This window comes from Tauraco erythrolophus, chromosome 6, assembly GCF_009769465.1.
Source record: "Tauraco erythrolophus isolate bTauEry1 chromosome 6, bTauEry1.pri, whole genome shotgun sequence".
NCBI lineage: Eukaryota > Metazoa > Chordata > Aves > Musophagiformes > Musophagidae > Tauraco > Tauraco erythrolophus.
This window is the reverse complement of record NC_141470.1, coordinates 69,486,939-69,510,375: the sequence shown is the minus strand read 5'-3', so window position 1 is coordinate 69,510,375 and position 23,437 is coordinate 69,486,939. Positions and strand designations below refer to the sequence as shown.

At 39.4% G+C, this 23,437-nt stretch overlaps 1 protein-coding gene across 2 annotated transcripts in view; it reads right to left on the bottom strand.

Moving 5' to 3' along the window:
- Positions 1 to 5,160: 5,160 nt before the first annotated feature.
- WDHD1 (WD repeat and HMG-box DNA binding protein 1) overlaps positions 5,161 to 23,437 on the bottom strand; it is a 32,937-nt gene continuing 14,660 nt past the window's right edge. The window contains exons 8-25 of one of the 2 annotated variants that reach the window (XM_086613467.1): positions 22,150 to 22,256; positions 20,500 to 20,635; positions 20,138 to 20,336; positions 19,761 to 19,951; positions 18,969 to 19,153; positions 17,584 to 17,825; positions 16,943 to 17,080; positions 16,106 to 16,262; positions 14,482 to 14,596; positions 12,867 to 12,998; positions 12,308 to 12,525; positions 10,170 to 10,300; positions 9,031 to 9,087; positions 8,096 to 8,139; positions 7,779 to 7,937; positions 7,264 to 7,397; positions 5,939 to 6,074; positions 5,161 to 5,355 (exon numbers count right to left, since the gene is read on the bottom strand). In XM_086613467.1, coding sequence (XP_086469593.1) covers positions 5,161 to 5,355; positions 5,939 to 6,074; positions 7,264 to 7,397; positions 7,779 to 7,937; positions 8,096 to 8,139; positions 9,031 to 9,087; positions 10,170 to 10,300; positions 12,308 to 12,525; positions 12,867 to 12,998; positions 14,482 to 14,596; positions 16,106 to 16,262; positions 16,943 to 17,080; positions 17,584 to 17,825; positions 18,969 to 19,153; positions 19,761 to 19,951; positions 20,138 to 20,336; positions 20,500 to 20,635; positions 22,150 to 22,256 — 2,676 coding nt within the window. The remainder of the gene's footprint in view (positions 5,356 to 5,938; positions 6,075 to 7,263; positions 7,398 to 7,778; positions 7,938 to 8,095; positions 8,140 to 9,030; positions 9,088 to 10,169; positions 10,301 to 12,307; positions 12,526 to 12,866; positions 12,999 to 14,481; positions 14,597 to 16,105; positions 16,263 to 16,942; positions 17,081 to 17,583; positions 17,826 to 18,968; positions 19,154 to 19,760; positions 19,952 to 20,137; positions 20,337 to 20,499; positions 20,636 to 22,149; positions 22,257 to 23,437) is intronic. The other variant, XM_086613468.1, reaches the window with a different exon arrangement.

The following is a 23,437-nucleotide window of genomic DNA, read 5'->3' as shown; positions in this document are numbered from 1 at the left end:
AACTATTCCTGCAAATTTCCTCTGCCATTCATGTCCAATTGAGTCCAGCATCAAGTGGCTCTTTTCGCAGCCCGGGTAGGTATTCGTGTTGTGCCTGCCTTTAGGTAAATGAATGACTATTAAATGTATACAGCAGCATTCAGCCAAGAACATTCAGAGCATCAACTGGGAGGAGAGAGGAGAAGCCAGGTCTGCTGTTTGCCATCAGAGAGCTCTACTGTGTGAGACACCCAGCCTTCCCATAGGCAGCTCTCACCACTGTCATCTTCTCCTTGGACTAGCCTTCCAGAACCACCAAGTTAAACCACTCCATGACAATCACAGTTATTTTCCTTGGGAAGAAGTTGAGGTGCATTTCCTAGCCAGAAGATGTCTGAGAGGGGAAAGCTTGTCCTAATACAGGCTCTCCTTTGCCCAGCTCCATCCCAAGTTTGCAGACTGGTTGAGTTTTCTTGACTTTCTCACCCCAGAACTGTTCCCTGCTGGTATCGATTTTCTTTTACTGCCTATGAGGTAAGAAACTCTCCCAGCTGGAGTAACCAGGCTGCCCTGGCTGCGTGCACCCTCAGAGAAAAGTGACAATTGCAGAGGTCTGTGAAGGCGCCTTACACTGAAGCAAATATTTGTTTGAGTCTGATAGCATTGCTCACTCTCGCAGCAACAAAGGGAGAAGGATAAGTTATAACCAACAGTTATGAGTTTTCTAATCAGGGAATGCAAATGCCAAACAAGCCACGGGCACTTTGCTTTAGGTGGATGCAAATCCTCAGTGAGAGACAGCAGATGGGACAGACCCTAAGCAACACCAGTGGAGCTAACCTGAGGATGGATCAATTTTGCCACAGAAGCTGGAGACACAGGACATCCCCAGAAGCCAAGAGGGGACATCTTTCTTCCCTGATGGAGACGAGTACCTTAGAGTTGCACTGCCACAAAATATTTGCTTTCACACCCCGGTGCCAAATACTTGTGATAAAGTTGTTGGATGTTGTGCTGCAAAGCTATTTTCTAATAGATTTTCTAAATCCTTCTAATCTGACCTACTACCTACACTGAAAACAACAACAAAAAAAGTTAAAACTCCTGCTATGAAAGGCAGCAATCAGCTTTACACCGTTTACTTGAAAACAGCTACCGCCCTGTGCCGTGTACCACACGTACTTGGCATCGTCGCCAGAGGCTGCTTGTCACTGGGATTTAAAGCACAGCCAAAGAAAACTCTCCAAATCCGAAATCCCACATGCTGACGCAGATTCATGACATGAGAAGGGCAGAGAGATTTCTTTGTCAGGATTTGGCATTATACACCATTAAAAAAATAATAAAACAAAAGAGTATGTAAAATATGATTTCAGTGATGTTGTCAGAGCCCAGCTGCAGCATCCCCTGCCTGTCAGCTGCCAGCCTGTGGGTCTGAGCCCAGCAGCGAGGGACAGGCAGCAGCAAATAGCTCAGGTAGAAAACAACAACAACAACAAAAAGCCAAGAGTGCTTCCCTTTCCCAACGTACTTATTCTCCTCCAAGCTCAACTCAACAGCAACATGATGCTCCAAAGGCAAACGAGGCTTTTTGCGTCAGTTTTATCAGCTCAGCTCTGTGGTGTCGCAGTGTTGTTTTCTTTTGTAGCAACATTATATGATGGAGCAAGTGCTGGGAAAGCCAAAGAAAGTAGTCTTTAGGAGGTGAGCAGATATTTCGTTTGTTTGTAGTACAAATGTTCTTTCTCTGAATAAATGCAGAGCTTCCTGTGGATCCAGCACTCCCTCTGAAGTCCAACAGGTTAGCAACGCTCCGGCACACCTAGTAGTAATTTATAGATGGTTTTATAAGTTAAAGGGCTTGAAATGCTGTCAGCTACAGAACAAGGGAGGTGGGTGTTTGCTACTTTGGATTATATCTCCCTCTGAAAAACTCACAGACTCTGCCCATCATTTTGGGACTATTTGTGTTGGTTTCCAGTAGCCGCATCTTTCCAGTGAGGAGCGTCTCTGGATTAGATACAGAGCAACAGAGGTAACTGAACAAAATGCCACACACAGAGATATTCAGGAATATTCTCTTTTGCAAACTCCATCACTTGCTATCTGTTTTCATACACTACTTCTTTAACATGACTTTCTTCTTTAGATAAAAGTGCATGAGAAAGATTTATTTTTTTCCATAAGGTCAAATAACACAATGAAACAGAAGAGGACGACAGACTTGGGAGGAGAAGATGCTTCATGTTCCTGGGATTTGAAGAGGAATGGCAGTAATTAGGTAGGGGAGCCGAGGTTGGGTTTAGACACACCAAAGCTTTTCAGCACAGCAACCTGGAGAGCACAGCCACAGCAGAACCCTGGCAGCGGGTCAACGGATGGAGCCTTCCAAATCCAATCCAAAGATTGGATATTTCTGCAGTGCAATCCTCCCTCTCTGGTTTTCTGAGGAACGAGCAACATCAGGCAGGTTCCTTGACACTTTCCAGGTTGCCTTTGCTAAAATACCTAGTTTTCCAGCAGAAATATGGCAAATTCAGGACAAACAAGCAATTCTGAAGAATTCAGTGAAATTCTATTAAATTCTTTAGGGAACATCTTTTAAAAGAAAACTAGTTAAGACTTAAACTACTTTCACCTGAAAATCCATTCCACGTTTTCTGTTTGGTTTTGGTTTGGCATTTCATTTCCACCCGAATTGAAAGTTATACTTAGTGCTGTCCTGCCCGGTGCTTTTGCTGGATGAGCGCACCTCATTCCTGGCTGGCTCAGCGCGGGTCCCAGGAAGGCTCCAGGTGATGGAGGGGTATTTGTAGCTGTGCCCGGAGCTGTCTAATAGACCAAAACTCCTCTTTGATGAAAGAAACATAAAAGCAGCCAGGTACTTGCTTCCCTGATCTTGATAGCCCCTGTTGGCTGTTTATTTTATTGCTGTGCACAGCAGCAACTGTCCTAATTAAAAATCAATGCTGCAATCACCACCACAGCCATACAGTCCCGATGCAAAATTTCCAGTCTGATGTTGGAAAGTTTTGCTCCCTCTAGCCAGCCGTGGGGTAGCAGTGAGATCCAGACTGTGACCCCAAGGCCGAGGACATTGGGTCTGATGAAACCCACAAGCATTACATAGCAAAAATTAAACCAGGAGAGAAGCAGAGAGGAACTGGGGACTTGCAGGATGGTGCCTGACTTCCTCAGGGATTTCCATGAAACCACCCACTAAATCCAGGAGCCTCTCTTAAAACAGACCTTTGGCATGTTTGTTCAGAAGAGCTACATGATTGCAAACCTCCAGCTCTCAGAAAACTCTCAGGGAAGTTTACTTTGGGTGTTTCCTCCCTCCTACAGAAGCCAAAAGGACTTTGGATGCTTTGTGGGACCCGCTGTTTGCAGCAGTGGATACACACCTGCCTCTGTTGTAGAACAGCTCAGCTTGGATATGGATGACACGTACGTAGATGGAGAGAGGCCACCCGTTCACCCCCTGCCCGTCTCGCAGCACCACGGTCCAGATGCTCAAGTCATCGTCAGAACAACCTGGTCTGGCAGAAAGAAAACATCACGCAGTTCACCAAGCTCATAGTGATTTTTCTACTGGGATATTTTTCTTACCGATGCAATTCCGTTTTTCTCCAGTACACTCAAATGGGGAAATACACTTCTCTGCCTAAAAATAAATTCCAGTCTCTGATACAATCATTTCGTTCCAAAGAATGCAGAAAAATCACTATAATGTGCCACTATTCTCCTGAACTTCCTGCATTATGTCAATACAGAAAATTATTACTTACGTTAGTTATTACTCGCTGTCTACTATCAGCATTAAACAAACAAAATGTGCAAGAATAAAGACCTAGAGACTTGTCAATTTAAATGCTTTTTTTCATCCATGGTGAATCATGGATGAAAAAAAAAGCATTTAAATTGACAAGTCTTTAGGTCTTTTTCTATTTGTATTTATCATCCTTAGTTGACATCGTGGCCTCTTTTTTTTCCTGTTTAGTTGGTTGGGTTTGTTTTGTTTTTTTAAAAATACAGTGAAAACAAGAGCTCTTTTCTCCAAAATGAGGTACAATTGCTAGAAAAGTCTAGCAAAACACATACTAAGATTTAGTAGCTTTTACAGAAATTTCCATTCAATTACAGAATCTTCAATCTACAGATTTCAATGTTGAAAATGTGTTCTAAATGGACAGTCATTTGCCTTTTCAGTAATGATGTGAAGACAAAGAAAGGAAAAAAATGTAAACAATGAAAGGATGTACAAACTCAGGGAAAAAAAACACTAAATTAGGACCCTTCAGTCTCAGCTGTTATGCTGGAGTTCAATTATTTTACCTTATCCTTTAAAAAGAGTTTCAAACTTTGAGTTTGCTTCAAATACATTTACTAGGCATACTGCTTTTTCTCCAGAGAAGATAAACTTGCAGGCAGAAGTCAGTTTACTTTAATTATAAAAATTGCAAAGACGACCACCACCTTAAACCAAAGAAACAGTCACATTTTTATTTTAAAAGCAAACATTACATAAACCAACACAGAGATTTTCAAGTTCTGAGCACTTTCCGGACGCTGCTGGGGAAAGTACCTTGGCACAGTCTGGAATGGCTCATTTTTGCAAACCTGCCCTTCCTAATTCAGCTGGTTTTCTCTCCCTGCCTGTATCAGGCTGCTCTTTGCCACAGTAACAGCCCCAGATGTTGAAAATGCAGCTGAACATCAGCAACATGTCAAGCTATCTTCCCCTCACTCCCACTTCCTTGAGTGTCTTTCTCTTACGTGTGTTTCCAGTAGGCAGAAGGAATGGTACAGAAGCCAGTACTTTGCCTCTCTAAAACCACAGGACAGGTTTTGTACGCAGTTTATCGTTCCCAGAATGACTAATCTGGATTTAGCACCAAATATCACAAGTATGGAGGCACATGGCTACACAACACAGTGGAAGTGTGGAACTGTGCTGTTAGGTAAACAGGTCCATGAGTAGGAGGTTCACTGTCAAGCTTTATGCTAGTAACTTGCAAAAGGTCTGGATTCAACATTTCCCTAAAGAATTGATAAGAAAATACTTTCCAAAAGACTATTTGGAGCAAGGGAGTCTTTTTGAGCACAGGAGCAGATTTCCCAATACAGAGAGCTATCTAATGTTTTCAGAAAACAGATGCTGAGCAGGTGCCACATCACTTAGCTTTGCTTGAACGCAAAAGCTGACAATCTGTTTGCAGATTGGTCTAAAGGCTTTGGTTTTTTGGACACATTTGAGTCCGATTTTTGCTCCTGGTTCCTTTTCGCTTCATCTTCATCAGCACTGGGACGCTTTCGCTTTTTATCTTCTGTTAAATCATTAACTGTTCCTCCTTTTGCTTTCTCAGTCCACACCTTTGAAGAAAGCACATCATTAAACAGAAAACTACATATTAGGCCACGAAATTCTTTATTTTATACATCATCTTTCTCTGATTGTAAGAAAGCCCTGAAATAATTCCTGTGAAGAACTAATAAGGAGCAAGTTAGGAACAATTTCCTCACTTTCCTTTTTTGTAACAGCATTCTCCTTCAAAACTATACTTAATTTGATCCTGTATATCAAATTGAAGCTCTTAATTGCCTTTTTTGGACAAATAAGAAAACCAGGCAGCCTTAGAACAAATTTAAGCTCCAATGAATTGAGCCTGGCTACATTTTAACTCCCTCACTTCTCTTCTGTTATTTCTCCATTGATTATATTTCTCCCACATGCCCCACTTTAGAAAAGCTGCTTTCTGCTATTATTTATTATTCTGACTGTTTATATTTTCATAAAGTATATGTTGTAGATCATGGATGAATTAAAAACTGAAGTCCATGAAAATGGAGAACAGTGGAATTTAAATAAAAAAATTCCTAACCGAAAATAACCAAGGGATTGAGTGTGCAGGGGAGAAATTCTCCCAAAAAACTGAATCAGAGAATGTTTTCTTACCATTCTTTCTTCTGACGACAGCATTCTAAATCGACTCATGCCTTCTTTTATTACTTCTGCTTCATTCAGTTCAGGATTATCCGTCAAAATGTTTGCTCTGTTCTCTTCAAGCCACGTCTGGAATCCTGTCTTTGGTCTAAAACAAGCACACAAAAATTGTCTGTTTAAGAAGGTTATAGGAAAACCATATGTCCCAAAACAACATTTCTAAACAACACCTAACTGGACTTTTTTGTTCTTGAAAGAAAAGACATATATAGTCAGCAGTTTGCTTTCTCCTATTGCAGTATGCTTGAAGAACATGCTGACAAAGCAAGACTAAGTCAAGCATTTTTACTAAAACTGAGATATATATGGAGATTAACATTCCAGTTTTGGAATGACAAAGCATAATGGTTCTCTTCCTTTCTGCCAGGGTCCCATCCACCTAAAAATAGAGCACAGATATTAGCATGTTTCAGCTAACCCTTTTCACAATTCTCCTTGCCATTTGTTTTAGAACATTATCTGTAAAGGTTAATGAAAAGAACGCTAGTCCAAATGAATAATAATTGCCTTCATCTTCCTCAGTTAAATGAAGTGTAAATGTAACATGATTATAATAATGCAAATTTCATGAGAGCTGGGATTGTTAGAAAATACATCTGCTCCAGAGGAACAAGACAGATTAGAGTCTTAGCTCAGAAGACACGTGCTCCTTAGGTGATATAAGTTTTTGTTTTGTTTTCTTTTTTAAAAAACATGCTAAAATAAAGCTTTTACACTTTCAGGTAAACCCCTTAGCTTTTTAGATATCCTTTGAGATTCACTAGAGATGTGTAAAGTATTTCCTATATTTGGAACTAGCACAGCAGCATGGTTTCATTTATGATTCAAAGGTCATTATCAGATGCATAAGTAGCACCAAGGCAAAAATCGTTGCTTAGAGACCCAAAATTACATTTTGCATTGTTCATCATTATTCACTCACACATGTATTTGTCCAGGCCGATGCAAAACTTCTGCTTTGAATAACATTGCCATGCACACTGGGAGAGATGTGATGAACAGAATGCTTTTCTCTGTTCTTTCACAGTGACTGTAATGTGGCAATTTGGAAATCCAACTGATTTTTTTAATGCAGGTTTGTTTGATAATATGCATAGTATCAGCAGTTCACTAAATTTCTGAAGCGAGTTCACAAACATGACAACTTGTGAGCGAACATTTTAATCTTGATGTTATGCTATTTCAGCCAGTCCAACGTCTTCAGAAACAAAATAGTTTTTGAACTTGCTATTCTCTCAAAATTGGAACACAGCCTTGAGATGCAAGTGTCCACTCACCTTCTATTCTCAGTGTTTTCCTGTGCAGTGACTTTGACTTCAGGAGACTCGTTGCCTGCTTTTTCTTCTCTTTCTTCCACTGTTTTTTCACTAGAGTTAGGTGTACAAGCCTGGAAGAAGGAGGCTGCTGACATCTGTAAAAATTGAGTTTAAAAAAAAAAAACCACAAGCGGTAAGAACACGTCACTCTCACAGCCTAACAAAACCCAAGCCTCTCCTAAAGACTTATTAATCTCTTGCATTAATGTAGCATCTATCTATTCCATCCAATTCCAGCACAGCAGATGTTTAGCTAACACTATTTAAAATAAAAGCACAAGATTCAGTGCAGAATGTAATTTGCACGACTGCATATTTTTTTTCTCTTTTATGTGCTTTTATAGTTTCTGCATTATGCTTTGATGAACTTTGCCATCTAAGATGCTTTACTCAATCAGCAGGGTTTCATACTTCAGTAAAATTCAGTTTACTGTTCTTTGCTCACTGAAACAACATAAAAAGACTAGAAACATTACCTGCTTGGATTTGGGTTTGGGAGTCAGAGGCTTTATAACTGGAGAGGTCTGCTTGTTTACAGCTCGACTGGTAGATAAAGAAGTTTTCTTTGAGTATTTGCTCATAGTGTCTAGAACATTTGCTGAGGGGACCACTGGGTCCTTTTTGTTAGATGACACCTAGCAAAACAAATAAATAGACATTTCATTTATTTTCTGTCATATTCCCCTCCTCTGTTCCTTCAAGATATCTGTCATAGTTATATTGCAAACTTTAGATACAATAAACTGTTGTGATTTTCAGAACACCACAATCAAACCAGCCGCAAAATTCTTACCTTAAAGGGATTCACTCGTCCTTGGCTGCTTGATACAATTACAACTATTTAATAGGAAAGAAAAAAGAATGTAAAAATGCATGCACACGTACCGATATACAAATCTATAAAGCAACATGCACATTTTGGTTGAGTACATGAAACATTAGCCTCATTTCCAAAGAACTAGGCTAGCACTCTTTTTGTGTGTTCAGCCTCTGTTCATTCAAAATGGAAGAGGAGAACTAAATCAAAGGCATCAACTATTCCACACCAAAGAAAAGAAGTTCCCACCGGGCTTGAAAGTGGTTGGATAAAGAAAAAGAGATTTTAATAACCCCATGAAGGTTATAACATAGGTGTTTAGCTATTATTAGTCATCAGAAGTGCCACACAGGACCAACAGCTTAAAATACAAAACCACAGGAAGACCCAGTACTTCCTCCACTCCCAAATCCGTTTCCACTCCTATTATTCTTGCTAGAGGGTTGGCAGAGGGGAAGAAGCAGCAAGAGGTCACATTCTGCCCCTGCCTGCTCAGACTCACAGTACTATGGCAGAGTTACTAACTGACTTGTAAGTGCAACCAATAAATCTGCCTGTGATAGGTAAAACAAATGAATTTATCATTGTCCTTGTTTTTTCTCCCTGTCCCAAAGAACACCTTCATGGCATAGCCAGGCAGAGAACCGATTCAGCATTTGGTACAGCCAAGGCAATTAGAATAGTGTTATGGAGCATCATTAGGTAATGAAGACATCAACAGGTGCAGGGAACCTCTTAAAAACATTAAATGTCTTAAAAACATTAGCGTGACAATCAGTGCAAGTTACCACTTGACAACACTGTTATGCACTAAATTTTAGTAGTTGTGGGAGAACGGAGGATAAAAACAGAAGCAGACACCATGAAGCATGACAAAGTCCTCATCCTGGAATAAATGGAGATTTACTCACCAGACTTCGAAGTAGTCACCTGTGTTGAAGTGACACCTTTGGAGAAATTATTTGGCCCTTCAGAAAAAAGAAAGGGTTACATATGTAAGTGCAATAAAATGTAACAGTGTAACTTCTTTAAAAACAACCCCCGGAACAGACCAAGTAAGTTATAATATGAGGCTTTGAGCCACCTCAAAGTGGTGTAGTGGAGGGTGTCCCTGCCCATGGCAGGGGGGTTGGAACTAGGTGATCTTGAAGGTCCCTTCCAACCCAAACATTCTATGATAGTAAAGCAGTCTATATTTTAAAACACGACTTTTAATTTTCAAATTGTACATGCACTTTTACAAAACCATCTGTTATCTCTACCTAGATCTAACTTAGAGTTGTATACTTCCAAACCTTAAACTTATTCCTTAGAGTGTACCCAGCAACCTACTTGTCTATCAATTCCTACAAGATTTGAGCTGAAACAAAAGTTAACTGTTTCACAAGGTGACCCAGTCCATCAGAAATAGCATGGGACAACAGAAACACTCCCCGAGGGTCTGTCAAATGGTTACTAAGTACAACACACAGCAAGGTGTGACAGAGCAGATGACATACACTAAACTTGTTACGCTGCAGTGACTGCAGGCACAGTCTGGAATACAGAGCTGCTCGCTCAGGCAGGCACTACCACTCATCTCCCACAGGGAATTCCAGGTAACGAGAAGCCCACAGGCAGGAGTTACTGCATGTCACTCCCATTATTCCTGTGCATTTTTTTTCCACATGTTGACACCCAAATAAGACACATCGGAAACTACCAGACCTGTTCTAACTAGGTATCAGAAAACCTAATCCCTGCTACAGCTGCAGAGTTTCAAAACTCAGTGGAACAAATGGGATTATTTTCTATTTACATAAATGGCTTCTAAACCAAATCTCCGGTACTTCACTTACGGCGCTCCGTGGCGGGTGGTTTGCCTGTCTTTCGTAAAGTTTATGTCAAAAGAACAAAACAAAACAATAGACAGAAAACACCATTGTTTGCATAGTCCTATAGACTGCTGAGTTATCCAGACTACAAGTCATCTGGGAATTTTCCTTATTAAGTCTGCGAAAGACACATCGAGATAACTTCCGGCCTATTCAGAGAATATATTTTTTCTTACTCTGTTTATGCACTTCTGGTGTTTCTTCTGCTTCCTCATCGGCATCAGTTTCCTCAGCATCTTCCATTTCTTGGTCCTGCTGAACACTTCTGGCTGGCAGCCGGCTCCACTCGGTGGCAGAGTTGCTGTAACTAAATGGAAGGAATTCATCAGAAAGGAAGTGGCCACCACATTCAGGAGGAAAACTGGAACAATGGAAGGCTAACTTACTTCCCTAATTTAGGAAATGAGAACAATAACATTTGGTGTTTATTTGCATTATACCTCAGATTAAACTGTGACGATTACTAAAAATAAAGCTTCATTAGCCACTTCAGTTCATCCTGAAACACCAAGCGCAGTCGCCTGAAGCTGTACTCATGGAGTTTTAAGGAAGACCACACACAGGTCGGAAACTGCCCAGTATTTACCCTCAGCTAAAAGTACACACACTGGCCTTCAAACAGAAGAACAAGCACCCAAACAGAAGCAGCAACCTTTTGCCACCTTCCCAGTGCATTTTTATTGTTGTCAGAACACTCTACTGCAAATATAAACGCAAACATAAACCATCTTCTGTCATCTCCATTTAAACACGTATATCTCCAATATCATAAATAACACCAGATTACTTTTCTACATACATGAACACACACACAGGTGGTAACATGGATGCATGCTTTCAGTCTGAAGCTTAGGAAGTGAGTTTTAATATTTAATCATAGATCATAGAATGGTTAGGGTTGGAAGGGACCTTAAAGATCATCTAGTTCCAACCCCCCTGCCATGGGCAGGGACACCCTCCACTACACCAGGTTGCTCAAAGCCTCATCCAACCTGGCCTTGAACACTTCCAGGGATGGGGCAGCCACAACTTCCCTGGGCAACCTGTTCCAGTGCCTCGCCACCCTCAGAGTGAAGAATTTCTTCCTTACATCTAATCTAAATGTAATCTATTTAATCTGATTATTCTCTGAATTCCTAACAGTAGTATGTACATTTCTTGCATTTCCCTCCTAATCTTTGCTAATTACTAAAATCTGTGTATATATATATATATATATATATATATATAAACCAATGGTTCATTTGTTTAATCCAATACTGACATTCTGGTCCAATCTGGCACTAAGAACAATATAGTATTTGTGACGAATTTTAACCCTCAGAGTGGCTGAAGTCGCAGACGTGATTACAGCTTCCATTCACGATCCAGAAGAACAAGGCAGAGCATTTAGAAAGGAGTTTTAAACATGCAGTTTCACACAGAAAAATAAGGGAAAGGCTACAGCTAAGTTCAGGGACTTAGCACGTTCTCTTGCTTAAGTAAGTTCCAACCCTCATACATAAAATTGCTACAGGAAGACATTGCTTCTCACGAAACATCATAACATTTCTTCTGCACTATCAGACTGGTGGTTAACAACCACTTTCCTTATAGCTGTACCATCCAGAGGTATAGAACACAGCTCTTCTGCATGGCCTGTATTTTTTGAAAAAAAGAACACATATGTCTTGTCTCATCATGCTTTACAAAGCAGATGCAGGTAGGAGAGGAAAGGTAGATAGCACAGATACAGAGGGGAAAAAATGCAAAGCAAACCTGTAGTATTTCCATGTTTGAATCATAGAATGGTTTGGGCTGGAAAAGCTGGGATTAATTAGGAGGGAATAAGACTAAATAGGATACACTGAGATGGCACACTGACAGAGAGGAAGGCTGGAGAAAGCCAGGATTTTAAGATGGGTGTGGAATGAAGTGAGATAGAAAGACTGATACAGAGGGAAAAAAAATTTGGGTTTTTTCCTTAAAAAAGCTTGGAGTCAAGTAACCAAATGAGCACAAGCTAGAGGGAAAAAAAAAAAATTAATCAGAACACTTGGTATTGAATCTGCTTTGCCTCTGAAGCTGCTGTACACAGACATGCAGTAAGCAAGGAGCAGAGATATTTCACTTTGTGTTAGCATCCTGCTAGTAATGAGTACCAGATATCAACAAGAACATCCCATTTTATATGTACAATTTATGAGTAGAGCAGCAGAAACTGTAACTTCATAACAAACTACACTCCAGAAGATGCTTTTTTGCTAAACTGGATCAAAACATTAACAGCTCAGTAAAACATTCCCAGGTTTTTAATCACAGAAGTTTGTGTTACCCAGCACTCAGATGCTTTCGGAAATCCTCTTCCTCCTCTTCATCTTCCAGCGCTGTTGCCAATTCATTTGCTTTTTCTACAGCCATTTCACTAAGTCGCTGAGCTAAATTTAGTCTTCGAGAGCGAGAAGCGTACTTGATAGCTAAATTCACAACGTTTTGTGTCATGAGGTCAGCAAGTTCCACACAACGAAATTCGCGCTCCAGTTTACAAGAAAGCTGAAAGAAAAGAAGCCTTGAAAGTCACACAGCTTTCTCAAGACTCCAGAATATTTTGGTCTTGGTGGAGTGAATGAATAAAGATAAATCACCAACAATCATGAGCTGTATAGCAAATAAAAAGCTCTTTTTTTTTTTTTTCCTTTCTTCTTCCTCTCACTGTTTATACTGATAAGCAATAACAATACTAACTGTAGTCCACCTCTTATTGTAGTCTGTGACTAGCTGGATTGCCAGTCACTAGCCAGACTTCTAATAATAGGAATCACATCAAAATTTACGTCCAACGCCACCGACTCAAAATAAAGTCTCAGGGATTCGTTTTAATTATTTGTACTTACGGCAAACAGTTTCATTAAAAGTTCTTGTTGTTCTTTCACTGACTGACTTGTAGCATTTTCATCAAGTTCGTAGCCATTTTTTGATAAGTAATCCACATGGTTGTGAAATACAACAGAACGCCAGTATTGTTCCTGAAAAAGGGAGAAAGATGGATGCTGGAGGTAAGAAGGGGGGGAAAAAGCCCATGACTCAATGGCTAATAATTGACAAAGTATTTTATAAATTTATTCTTAAATGTTCCTCTAATCTTATAATGAGGGTGAGGGGTAGAGAATTCTCATTAAAAGCCAATGCCCACTGAGAACAAATCGACCACCCTAACAGCCATCTGTATACAAACTAATCCAACCAGTGTACATGGATGTTAAATTCCATTGATGTTACAGGCTTTCAGCAGGATGAGACCTACGTGTTGTTCACCAGCTCGCTACCAGGACAGACAATTCTAGAACAAGTTGATTATTTTATTTTATAATTTCTATCCCACAGCAAACTGGAAGTATTCCAGAATAACTCAGTAACTGTCGGAATAATCCTCATCTGCGAGACAGGTAAACAGGAAGCATAACTCTTGTTGTTCAGGGAAATACCAGTATGGCTATTAGACCAGGCTGGCTGTGTTGCAAAACAATTAGAAACTTATTCAAAACTAGGATGTTTTCATCAGATCTATTGGAATACTGTTTCTTTATCTATACAGAAGTACATATTTCCTTAAGCTAAATTAGCAGTTCCTGCATCTCCCTTCTATTATTTGGCCGAGGGGAGCAGGGAGAAGACATACTCCATCAAATAAAGAAGAAAAAGACTTTAACTGAATGAAAGAGAATTCATAAAAAAGGATGAAGTATTTATTATTGGAACTTTTTATCTACACTTCTATCGAAGAGAAAAAATAAATAATCAAATAGCGTTAAACGGTCTTTAAGGCTGAGATTAGAACTTTGTTCATTTCTATTTTGTCCACTACAGCTGAATCCCACCAGATCGAAGTATTTCAGCCTATAAATAATTGGTGAATAAATACAGATATTTTTCTATAAGTTCTCTTTATGTACATCTTTCTTCAACCAGCCTCTACCTTAAGAAGATAAGCCAAGCCTGAAGGTCTCTGTTTCAGAGGGATTATAAGAACCTGAGTACTTAGTACATCTTTCAAAAAAAAAAAAAAAAAACAAACAAACCCCCCTTCCAGAACATTAACCGCTACCCACTAAAAAAATAGAGTGAGAAATACTTCATTGGTCAGAAATAGATTATAAATAAATACAATCTTGCCTCAGCTCCAGCAGCTTTATTTTGTATTCTGCTAGAAACAAGTTGTGAAGCAAAGCAAACCTGAAAAGCTATACAAAACTCTGAACCCAAATAACCTCCTTAGCCACATCTCACTCTGAGTTTGTGGTACCCTCTTTCATAGTAGAGATGATTAATAGGAATCTTATCATAGAATCAGAAAATGTTTTGGGTTAGAAGGGACCTTAGAGATCATCTAGTTCCAACCCCCCTGCCATGGGCAGGGACACCTTCCACTACACCAGGTTGCCCAAAGCCTCATCCAACCTGGCTTTGAGGACATAATCCCTGCTATGTGGACTCAACACCATTCCATACCTCCATCTGTCCCTTTTCTGTTGTAACTTGACAGTAAGGAAGTTTAAAAGGTAATATTGCCACAGCAGGCCGCGGGAGCGTAGGAGGGAATCGGGCTCCTTTACAGGGAATACACCTGTGCAAGGGAAACAAAAACCAGATACAGTCCTCATCACCCACAGTCACCAGTCCTTCTGCATCTAAATCATGCCTCCTAAGAAGCAAGATACTTTAAGAGGATTTGTTCTTTAAAAAGTAGTAATTAAATTACTGACTTAACTACAGTGATACGTTCAGACACACAACAGGGAGGGAGGGGGATGAAAGATCAGCATCCACTGGAAGCATTGGCTCACTCTTCCATTATATTTAAGCTAGTACTTTTGGTAACAATCACTTAAGCAAAACATTGATTGGGGAAGAGCTGTATTGCCAGCAGCACCAATGCAGCGCTGACAAAAACGTCTGGTTTTATAAGCTACTATTTCAGACACTAGGAAAAAAAAAAGCACAGGAAGCATTAGTGTTCTGGTTATCTGCGTTAATTAAGGCGTGTGGTGTTTCTGCAACAACCCTTCCCCCTTCCTATCTTCAATATGTTAGTGGTTTTGAATAATATGTTCTTTGCAACTCAGAATAGCACTCTCTTCCTTGGAGTTTTTTTTCTTCTACTCATGATGTCAGACTCATAGTTGACCCTCTCAATTTTGGTGCATTTTTGGTGCATTTTCTGGAGGCCAACATTACTTAATGATTTGGAGAAAGAAACGGACAGTGAATTGACATTTACCAGTGATAGCAAATCATCCCCTTATTACAAAAACCAGAGGATTAGAATGTCACATAAATTTAAATAAAATGCAGTCTCCCACCAACCTCTACAATTGCGCGTGACTAGCAAAGTAAGAGAGCCTAAATTTCAGTAAAATATGCAAGCTGATGGATTCTGCCCTGGCAGGAAAATGACATAGATTACTGAAGAAAAAAGGACTAGAAGCAAAGCTCAGCAACTAAAGGTCTACAAAATACATAAAACCAGAGTTATTTAGACATCACCACTATCATATTTGATAAAGTAATGGCTGACTCTCAGCTAAACACTTCAGCAATTTTACATACAAAATTGTCTTCATGGCTGCAGTTTAAATATTAATCTAACAACAGTTCTGATTTATCTGTGAGTAATGATGTAGATTAGTTATAGGATTGGATTCTTCTCAAAGGAAAAACATAGCTAAGCAAGAAAAAATAAAATTTAAAAAAACCCAAACCCTCAAAAACCATCAACAGCAGAAGCAGATTCCTAACAGGAACCATAACATTTTAGCAGGTTTCTCTAGCAAAACGCAGTCGTATGTGTCTGCATCAGAGATGTGTGATTTCATAATAAAGTGCACAGGCCTGTCGGCCAAGACAAAAAACCACAATTAGTCAGTTACAAATTATAAAACCCTAATGGAGTTTATTCAAAACCAATTTAGTAATGAAACACCCATGCAGAATTAAGTTTATGAACTAGATCATTTACTGGGCGTATTTAGTAACCACCTGTTTTAGAAAAAGTCGTTCCCAGTTTCTCTTCTTGAGAAGCGTTCTGTAAATTAAAACCAAGACAGACAAAGAGTTTCCTTGTGAAATATCTGACCTGAGCTGCTGAGGATTTTCATGGATGCCAACTACCCAATAATGATCAGATTTTCCTTTGCAATGCTCTCTTGTGTTACACACTGGAATCCAAGTATTCCCAAGACCTCGGTTCAACATCCGCACGATTCCCTCAGAATCCACGTAACACGGGGTACCTGTTTGTTACCAGTGAAAACAATTATTCTGACAGGCAACTAATTACAACGTGAAGTAAGTAGGAACTGCCGGATACTGCTGGGAAACAATGGTTTACTTATCTCAAATACGACATCCTTTCACCCAAACGGTACAACACAGCTGAGAAAAAGAAGTTTCCTTGGAAAGATGCGCCACCTTCTGACAGTCAACACTACTGCTTGTGAACTGACTCAAGTTCAAACTCAAATCATTTTCTGAAGAAATCAAATTCATACTACTTTGGTAGATTCCCAAAGAAAATTAGCTATTTTACAAGTAGTTTTTTTGGTTGTCATAAGAACTTCTCCCAGGCTACCAACTTTTCTTGGGAGGGCTTTGCCAAGATAGTTGAATATGCCTATTATGGTGTACTAATGCAGTTTATTTCTTTTGCTGAGCAGGGTAACCAGTTGGGAAAACAAGTTCTGATAACATTCAAGTGTATTCTATTCACCCTGGAAACATATTAAAAGATTTCTGATAAGTATATTGAAAGAATAGAAAAATAGACTTTTGTTTAGTATTGAGGAGATCAGAAAAAAAAGTCTAAGTCCCAAGATCACCATTAAAAAAATTGCATTAATTAGCCAAACTGTCCTTCGAAATTCCCCCAATAGCATCAAGATTTCTCAACATCACTCGTGCAGGTACTTCATACCTTCTGCAGAGAATCCAACCCATACCAAATAGGATTTCCTTGTAAGAGAAAGAGGGTCTCCATGCAAAATTTGTTTTTTCTTTTTTCCTAGCTCCATCAGCTGTACTCCGAGGCACTGGTCTCCATCAAACCCAGTACCTAGGAAGAAGTTGTTCAATGACTATGTTAGAAAACAAAAGAATAGTCTTATCTCTTGGCTAAATTTAAGTTTTTAATCAAAAGCTAATTCTAATGCAGGGTTATCCACAGATACCACTGTCTGACAAGCAATTATTTGTCACTTTGGACATACAAAGCATGCATAAAAACTACTTCCTTAATTTCCTACAGTAATTCATTCTGGAATATCTGAAACTCAAGTTTAATCTATTAATGTCAATGTTATAAAATTCTCCCCTCCCCCTCAGGTTATTATTGCATCCCAATATAAAATGTAGGCTTTGCTGTCAGGAGTCAAAGATCTGTGGGTTGTGACAGCAAAAGCATCATCAAGAAGAGGAGGAAGATAAGCATCAAGAAGAGAAGAAGGAGAAAACACTTCTGGTGATTAACACCAAATTAACCAGTGTTTGAAGCCAGTAACTGATAAGGATTGAAAACATAATCCCAGTTTAAAAAAAAGACAGAAAGGAGAAAACTACCTCTGTGATAAATAATCATCAACTGCTCTCCATGTCCTGCCATAGACACCACAGGACCTGGGAGACTGAAGATCTCTTTCTGAACTCCTCCAACTGTAAACACACGCACTAGCAAGGCACTAGTGGCACAAGCCGCCCAGCCTTGACCTAGACAGATGGCCTCAATGTCTTCATCCTTTGGCATATCTACTGTCCACTCCTTGTTTGCATCCCATGAGTTAAAATGAATGCAGTGGAGCTTGCTAAAGCAGAGACAAAGAACAATAGTCAAATACCTCAACATGAAGAAATAGCCGAAAATATACCAACATATTACATTTTTATCAGAGACCTGGAATCTGTCATGGTCATAGAAAGGAACTACAAATTACAAGTGGTCATTTGCAAAGGCGTTGCTCTTATTATTCAAGAGCTGAAAAGCCAACTTGACCTCCAGCACTGTAGATTTAGAGCCTCTAAAGCCTGAAGCAGAGACAGTTTAGAGGTCTGAGGGGAGCTTTTTTTAGATGGAAGCAGGTAAGTGTCCTGCTTAATTAACATTGATAAGAACTGAAGGTACTCAGTATCCTTGAGTATCAGCCCTCATTACAAGTCTGCCATATTATGCTACCTTTCAAGGGGAAAAAAAAAAAACCTAGGAACTTCAGTTCTGCCATCTGAATAATTGCAAACTGCCCATGACCAATTCGCAGACACCACAGCTTTTGAGAGATTACTCGCTTCCATTGAGGAAAAAAAAAAATTGACATTTTCAGAGTCAGACAACCAACACATACAAATAATACTTTCAAAGTTAAAGGGTGCTTTTCAACTTATCACAATGCAGTATGTGAGAAAATAAGAATAAAGTTCTTCAAGATAGTTCCACAGAAAACAGCAATGAAACATCATTGCTATTGTTCTTAAATGCAACAACACAGTCTAGCTGGCCCAGTTGCTTAAATTTTTCTATGGTTTTCATAAACTTGTGCTCCTCACACTTTTAATTCTTTGGGTATCTCCAAACATATCTCCTTAGCAACAGTGTGAAAAGAAAAAGCATAGCCCTTATGACTTGCCTTTGATCTGAGCAGACTGAAAAACTATTGTTCATGTTTACAATTTCCTTTGAGCTAGCAATGCATGAAGTTTCCAGTATATATACATATTTGAAATAGAGATTTAAAAAAAAACTTCAGAAAACAAAATACATCTTTCAATATTCTTGAAGACTTCAAGTGGGTGGGTGTGAAAATCCTCCTCGAAAGTGGTCCCACAAATAAAAAGCACCATCAGAAGGCAAAAATCTCAAAAAGCAATAGAAGCTGAAATTAAAAGCCAAAATATTTGAAATAAGCTGAAATAATTCCGTAGTACGGGTCTTGCAGAGCAAGGCCATGACTTACCTTGCAAGTTCCTCTGTACTCTCACAGGCTAGTAAAATAGCTTCAGTGGAAAGGTCAGCCATCGTGTGATTCAGAGAGTTTGGCAGGTGTGTGGCATGATGTATGGATGTATCATGAAATTCTATATCTATAGCATTGTCTTGCTCGTCATTGTAACAGCGAATGATACCAATGGAATTCCACACCTATTAAAAAGAACACCCCCACAAAAAACAAACAAACAACAAAACACATCAAGCATACTGCCCTAAACCAGCTTGCAACAACCTTCTCTTCTGAAACAACAGTAGGTAGGAGGCTGGAAGAAGACTGAAGACTTATGTAGACAGGACTTATAGTTTCTAAACCAGCGCAATTAGGCAGAAATTAGTTTCATCCTCATTACTTAGCTATCATTCTCCTTACAAAATTAAGTGTGAAGAACTTGCATTTTGAAAGAAATAGTGGGGGATAACATACAAGTCTTAACAGCACAAAAATATCCACAGGTTCAGGCTAAAAAAGAATTTTTATAAAGATCTGCTAGAATTCAACAGCACAGGTACAAACTGTAAAGCTTGCTTTTGTCTTAACCCAAGTATTCATTTCTACATCAAAAGCAGCTAAAACAAAACATAATATCACGCAGCCTTTGCATTAACACAAAGCTACTTTCCACCATTTAGCTTCATGCTGTGAATTGTTAAAAAAAATAATCACAAATCTTGGAAAAGATCAGATTAAGACACAGTGAGAACTGGACAATTTAACAGAGCAACTAGATCTACATAACCACACAGCAGCGAGACTTACCATGAAACGATGCATGAGATGTGCAGGAGTGGAGCCAGACTGGAACGGCTTTTGCTTTGGGGTTGGCACTGGCCCATCATAGAAAGGTCGTTGTGTAGATGATGGTGGTGCAGCTGGAAAGCCACCAGTCTGATCATCATCATCATCTTCCTTTTCAAGAAGAGTGGAATTAGCTTTTATCATCCCGATATCTAGGAGTTTTTTTTTAAAAAAAAAAAACATTTTACACATATTATTATGAAGGAGTATAGGTAAAAAATTTAAGAGAGTCATGACTTCTCTGGAAAAACAAGGCAGAATATATCTGAGTAGAGAACGCTAAGAGATCATCCCAATAACAACATTAAAGAGCTCTGGAAAATGAGTTCACTCAGTACCTAGTGAGTTATCATCATCATCAATTATTGCCCGTCTCGGATGACCTGAAGTTGGCATAAGGTCATCATCACCACCATCATCTTCATTAGCTCCAGCCTTTGGGGAAGACTGTGGTTCTACCATATCTCCATTTAAATAGTCCTCGTCATCATCTCCATCAAAGAGATCGTTGTAGTCTTTTGTCACTGTACTGGCAACCTAAACCCAGATTAACAGTTATCAGAAAACTTCTTTTGGACATGGTATTCAAAGAATGAATTAACACACAAGAGGGAACTTCCAACACACGATACAGAACGTTCAATGTAATTTGGTAACCTAAATAATGATGTTAATTTAAGAAATAATTGATACTGATCACCTTGTCGTTCGGTTTCTTTCCATCACCGACATTTTCCAACAAGCCCAGATTTCCTTCAGTATCCGTATAAGCAATTTGCCTATATCTGGGGTGCCATGCTAGTCCACAAATTGAGTAACTTTTCTCATGCTTCATCCTAAAAAGAACATAAAATAACAGATTTGCAGAAGCTGCTCAGGGCAGAAACATCCAGAAGAGTTATTGTAAAAAGCGGTAACGTTTGCTACTATTGAAAAGTGATGTTACAGTGATGTCACGCGTAATAAAATAATTAATAGGTTATCTTTGGCATAAACAGCTACTATAAAAAAATACAGCAGGTCTCCCTTTTCTGTGCAGGAAATCACTTAAGCTTTAAAAAAATCAAACAGAATCATGTTCTTAAAACAAGAGCTTCCTGATGCATGTGAAAAAGACAAAAGTAATTCCCCAGCAGTCACACATTCCAGAACCATCCAGTTATAAAAAGAACATTCAGTTGTTTCTCTTGTATCAAACTGATGAGTTAATCCTCTATCTTTTCCAGCCTTTATTCTCACAAAAATTCCTCCCATTAATTATTTACATAATCTGTCTTCAATTCCTAAACATAGGTGTTACAATAACAATCATGTTTCTGTTTCTTAGCCAAAATATTCAGACAGATAAATCGTCTCTTCTCTTCCTCCCTACCTAACTTAATAATATATTTTCTTCCCCCCACCCCCTCCCCCCCCACCTTCCCTCCTCTCTTTTTTTTTTTTTTGAAAGAAAGAGCCTTAACTAACCAAGATAATGTGCAATTTGTCAGTTTGTCCTTTTTTGCCTACAGGTGAGGATGGCTGACTGATGTATCTGTATTTCCCTCTCCCCTTAGAAAATACATCTTACTGCCCATGATCTTGGGGTTTGGGATGTGAGGAAAATTTTTTACCATCAAAACGATCCTTTAATCAATTATTAGATTAAAAAGTAATAAAAGCTATTTGCACACAGAAAACTAGACCATGGGATTTGAACAAAATCCACATTCATGTTCCTTCCCTGTTCTACTTCTAAGAATGAAATGTTTCCAGATCCTTTAGCTATGCAAAGGACAACAGTATATGAACCAGATACTTCTGTGCATACTGGATATGGTAGGGGAAGGCAAAGCAACGCCACATTTCTACCTACCACCAAGAGTTACTCTCTTTTGGAAGCTGCTTGCTTGTAGAACATGGAAGTGACATGGCAGCCCTTGAACTCCCTTCAGCATGCGAACTGCAAGACTAGTGAACCTCACTCGGGTTGCACAAGAGCCCTCCTCTTGCTTCCTCTGCTCAAGCCTAGCCTGAGCGGTGGCCCTGCCTCCCAGTGCCACCCAGATCTCGCTCAGCTCCTTTTGGCTCCCTCTCTGAGGTGCGCTCCCAGCTCTACCACCAGCTGGGAGACCATCTATGAGGCCAGGCAGACGGTATTCTTCAATCTGAGCCCTCATACGCTGCCTCCTGAGGTGCTCATTTGCAGTGGAACAGCAGCAGAAAACTTAACAGATTTGCCCTGTAAAGCTTAAGGCTTTTCCAGAGGCAGAGTCCTACATTTGCACTGATAAGTTTTACAGAAAAGATAACAGAATTCTATTTGAAGGAAAAACATGTACTTAGGGATTTACGGAATAACACTGAGTACCTCTCTACGCACTCGTGGGTTTCCACATTCCATACCACTATACTCCCATCCACGCTTCCAGCTGCCAGATACTGCCCGCAAGGAGACCAGGCCACAACATTCAAGGGCTAAGGAAAAAGTACAAAATAGACAAAAAATTAAAATATTACCAATGCACACAGAGCATTCATATTTTGGAGCTTGAAATGAAAAAATATTTTGGAATAAAAAAATAATAATAATGATTATTAGCAAATCACATCTGGCCTCCTGTACTAGAGCTGGCTTGAGGTAGCTCCCTGCAAGAACCACTCTTTTCAAGACAGTACACTTATTGTTTTTGGAGAATATTCAGCTTCTGTCATTAAACGCTGTCATGAGGTCAAACAAAACCAGATCCTAGACAAGTAGACAGAAGCAGAGCATATTTTGCTAACTCAGCACTAAACATAGCTTTATTTATTTTGAACTTGGGGTGGTTTGGCCCAGCTGGCAACTAAAAGCCACACAGCCACTCACTGACCTTCCCCCACCCCTGGGGAATGGGGAAGAGAATTAAAGGGGAAAAGAGAAGGAGACTTGTGGGTTAAGTACAATATAATAATAATAATAATAATAATAATAATAATAATAATAATAATAATAATAATAATAATAATAATATAAAATTAAAAGCAATCATTATAATAATAAGATATGAATATATATAATGATTGTACTATACACAAACAAGTGATGCACAGTGCAATTGCTCAGCACCTGGTGAGCAAAGTCTGTCCTGTCCCAGCAAGTGATTCCAAAACAGGTTAACTCCCAACACCGCAATCCCAGATGGGTGAGAGGCCCAGAGAGAGAACACCCTTGGAGTAGAGTTCCCAGAAGAGCAAAAATCCTTCTTCCTGGTCAATCCTTCTTTATGTAACAGGCATGACACTGCATGATCTGGAATACTTCATTGGCCAATTTAGCCCTCAATCCTAAATCTAAATTCAAATCCTAAGGGGAACTGTGGACCCTCTGTCCTGGTCATGCTAGCCCCAGCCTGTTGTGCTCCTGCACACTGGCAAAACGTGAGAAGCTGAAAAGTCCTTGATGGTCTCAGTACCAGCTATAAACATCAGTGCGCTGTCAACATTCTTCTGACAACGAATTCCAGACCAAAACCAAAACACAGAGCTCGTGTACCTGCTAAAAAGAAAAACTAACTCTATCCCAGTCAAAATCAGGACAGAACTTAACACCGTTTCATAAATTAAAATCCAAGACTCTGCGTCTGTATCTTCACAACAGTAGGAAAGTGGTCCTCTTT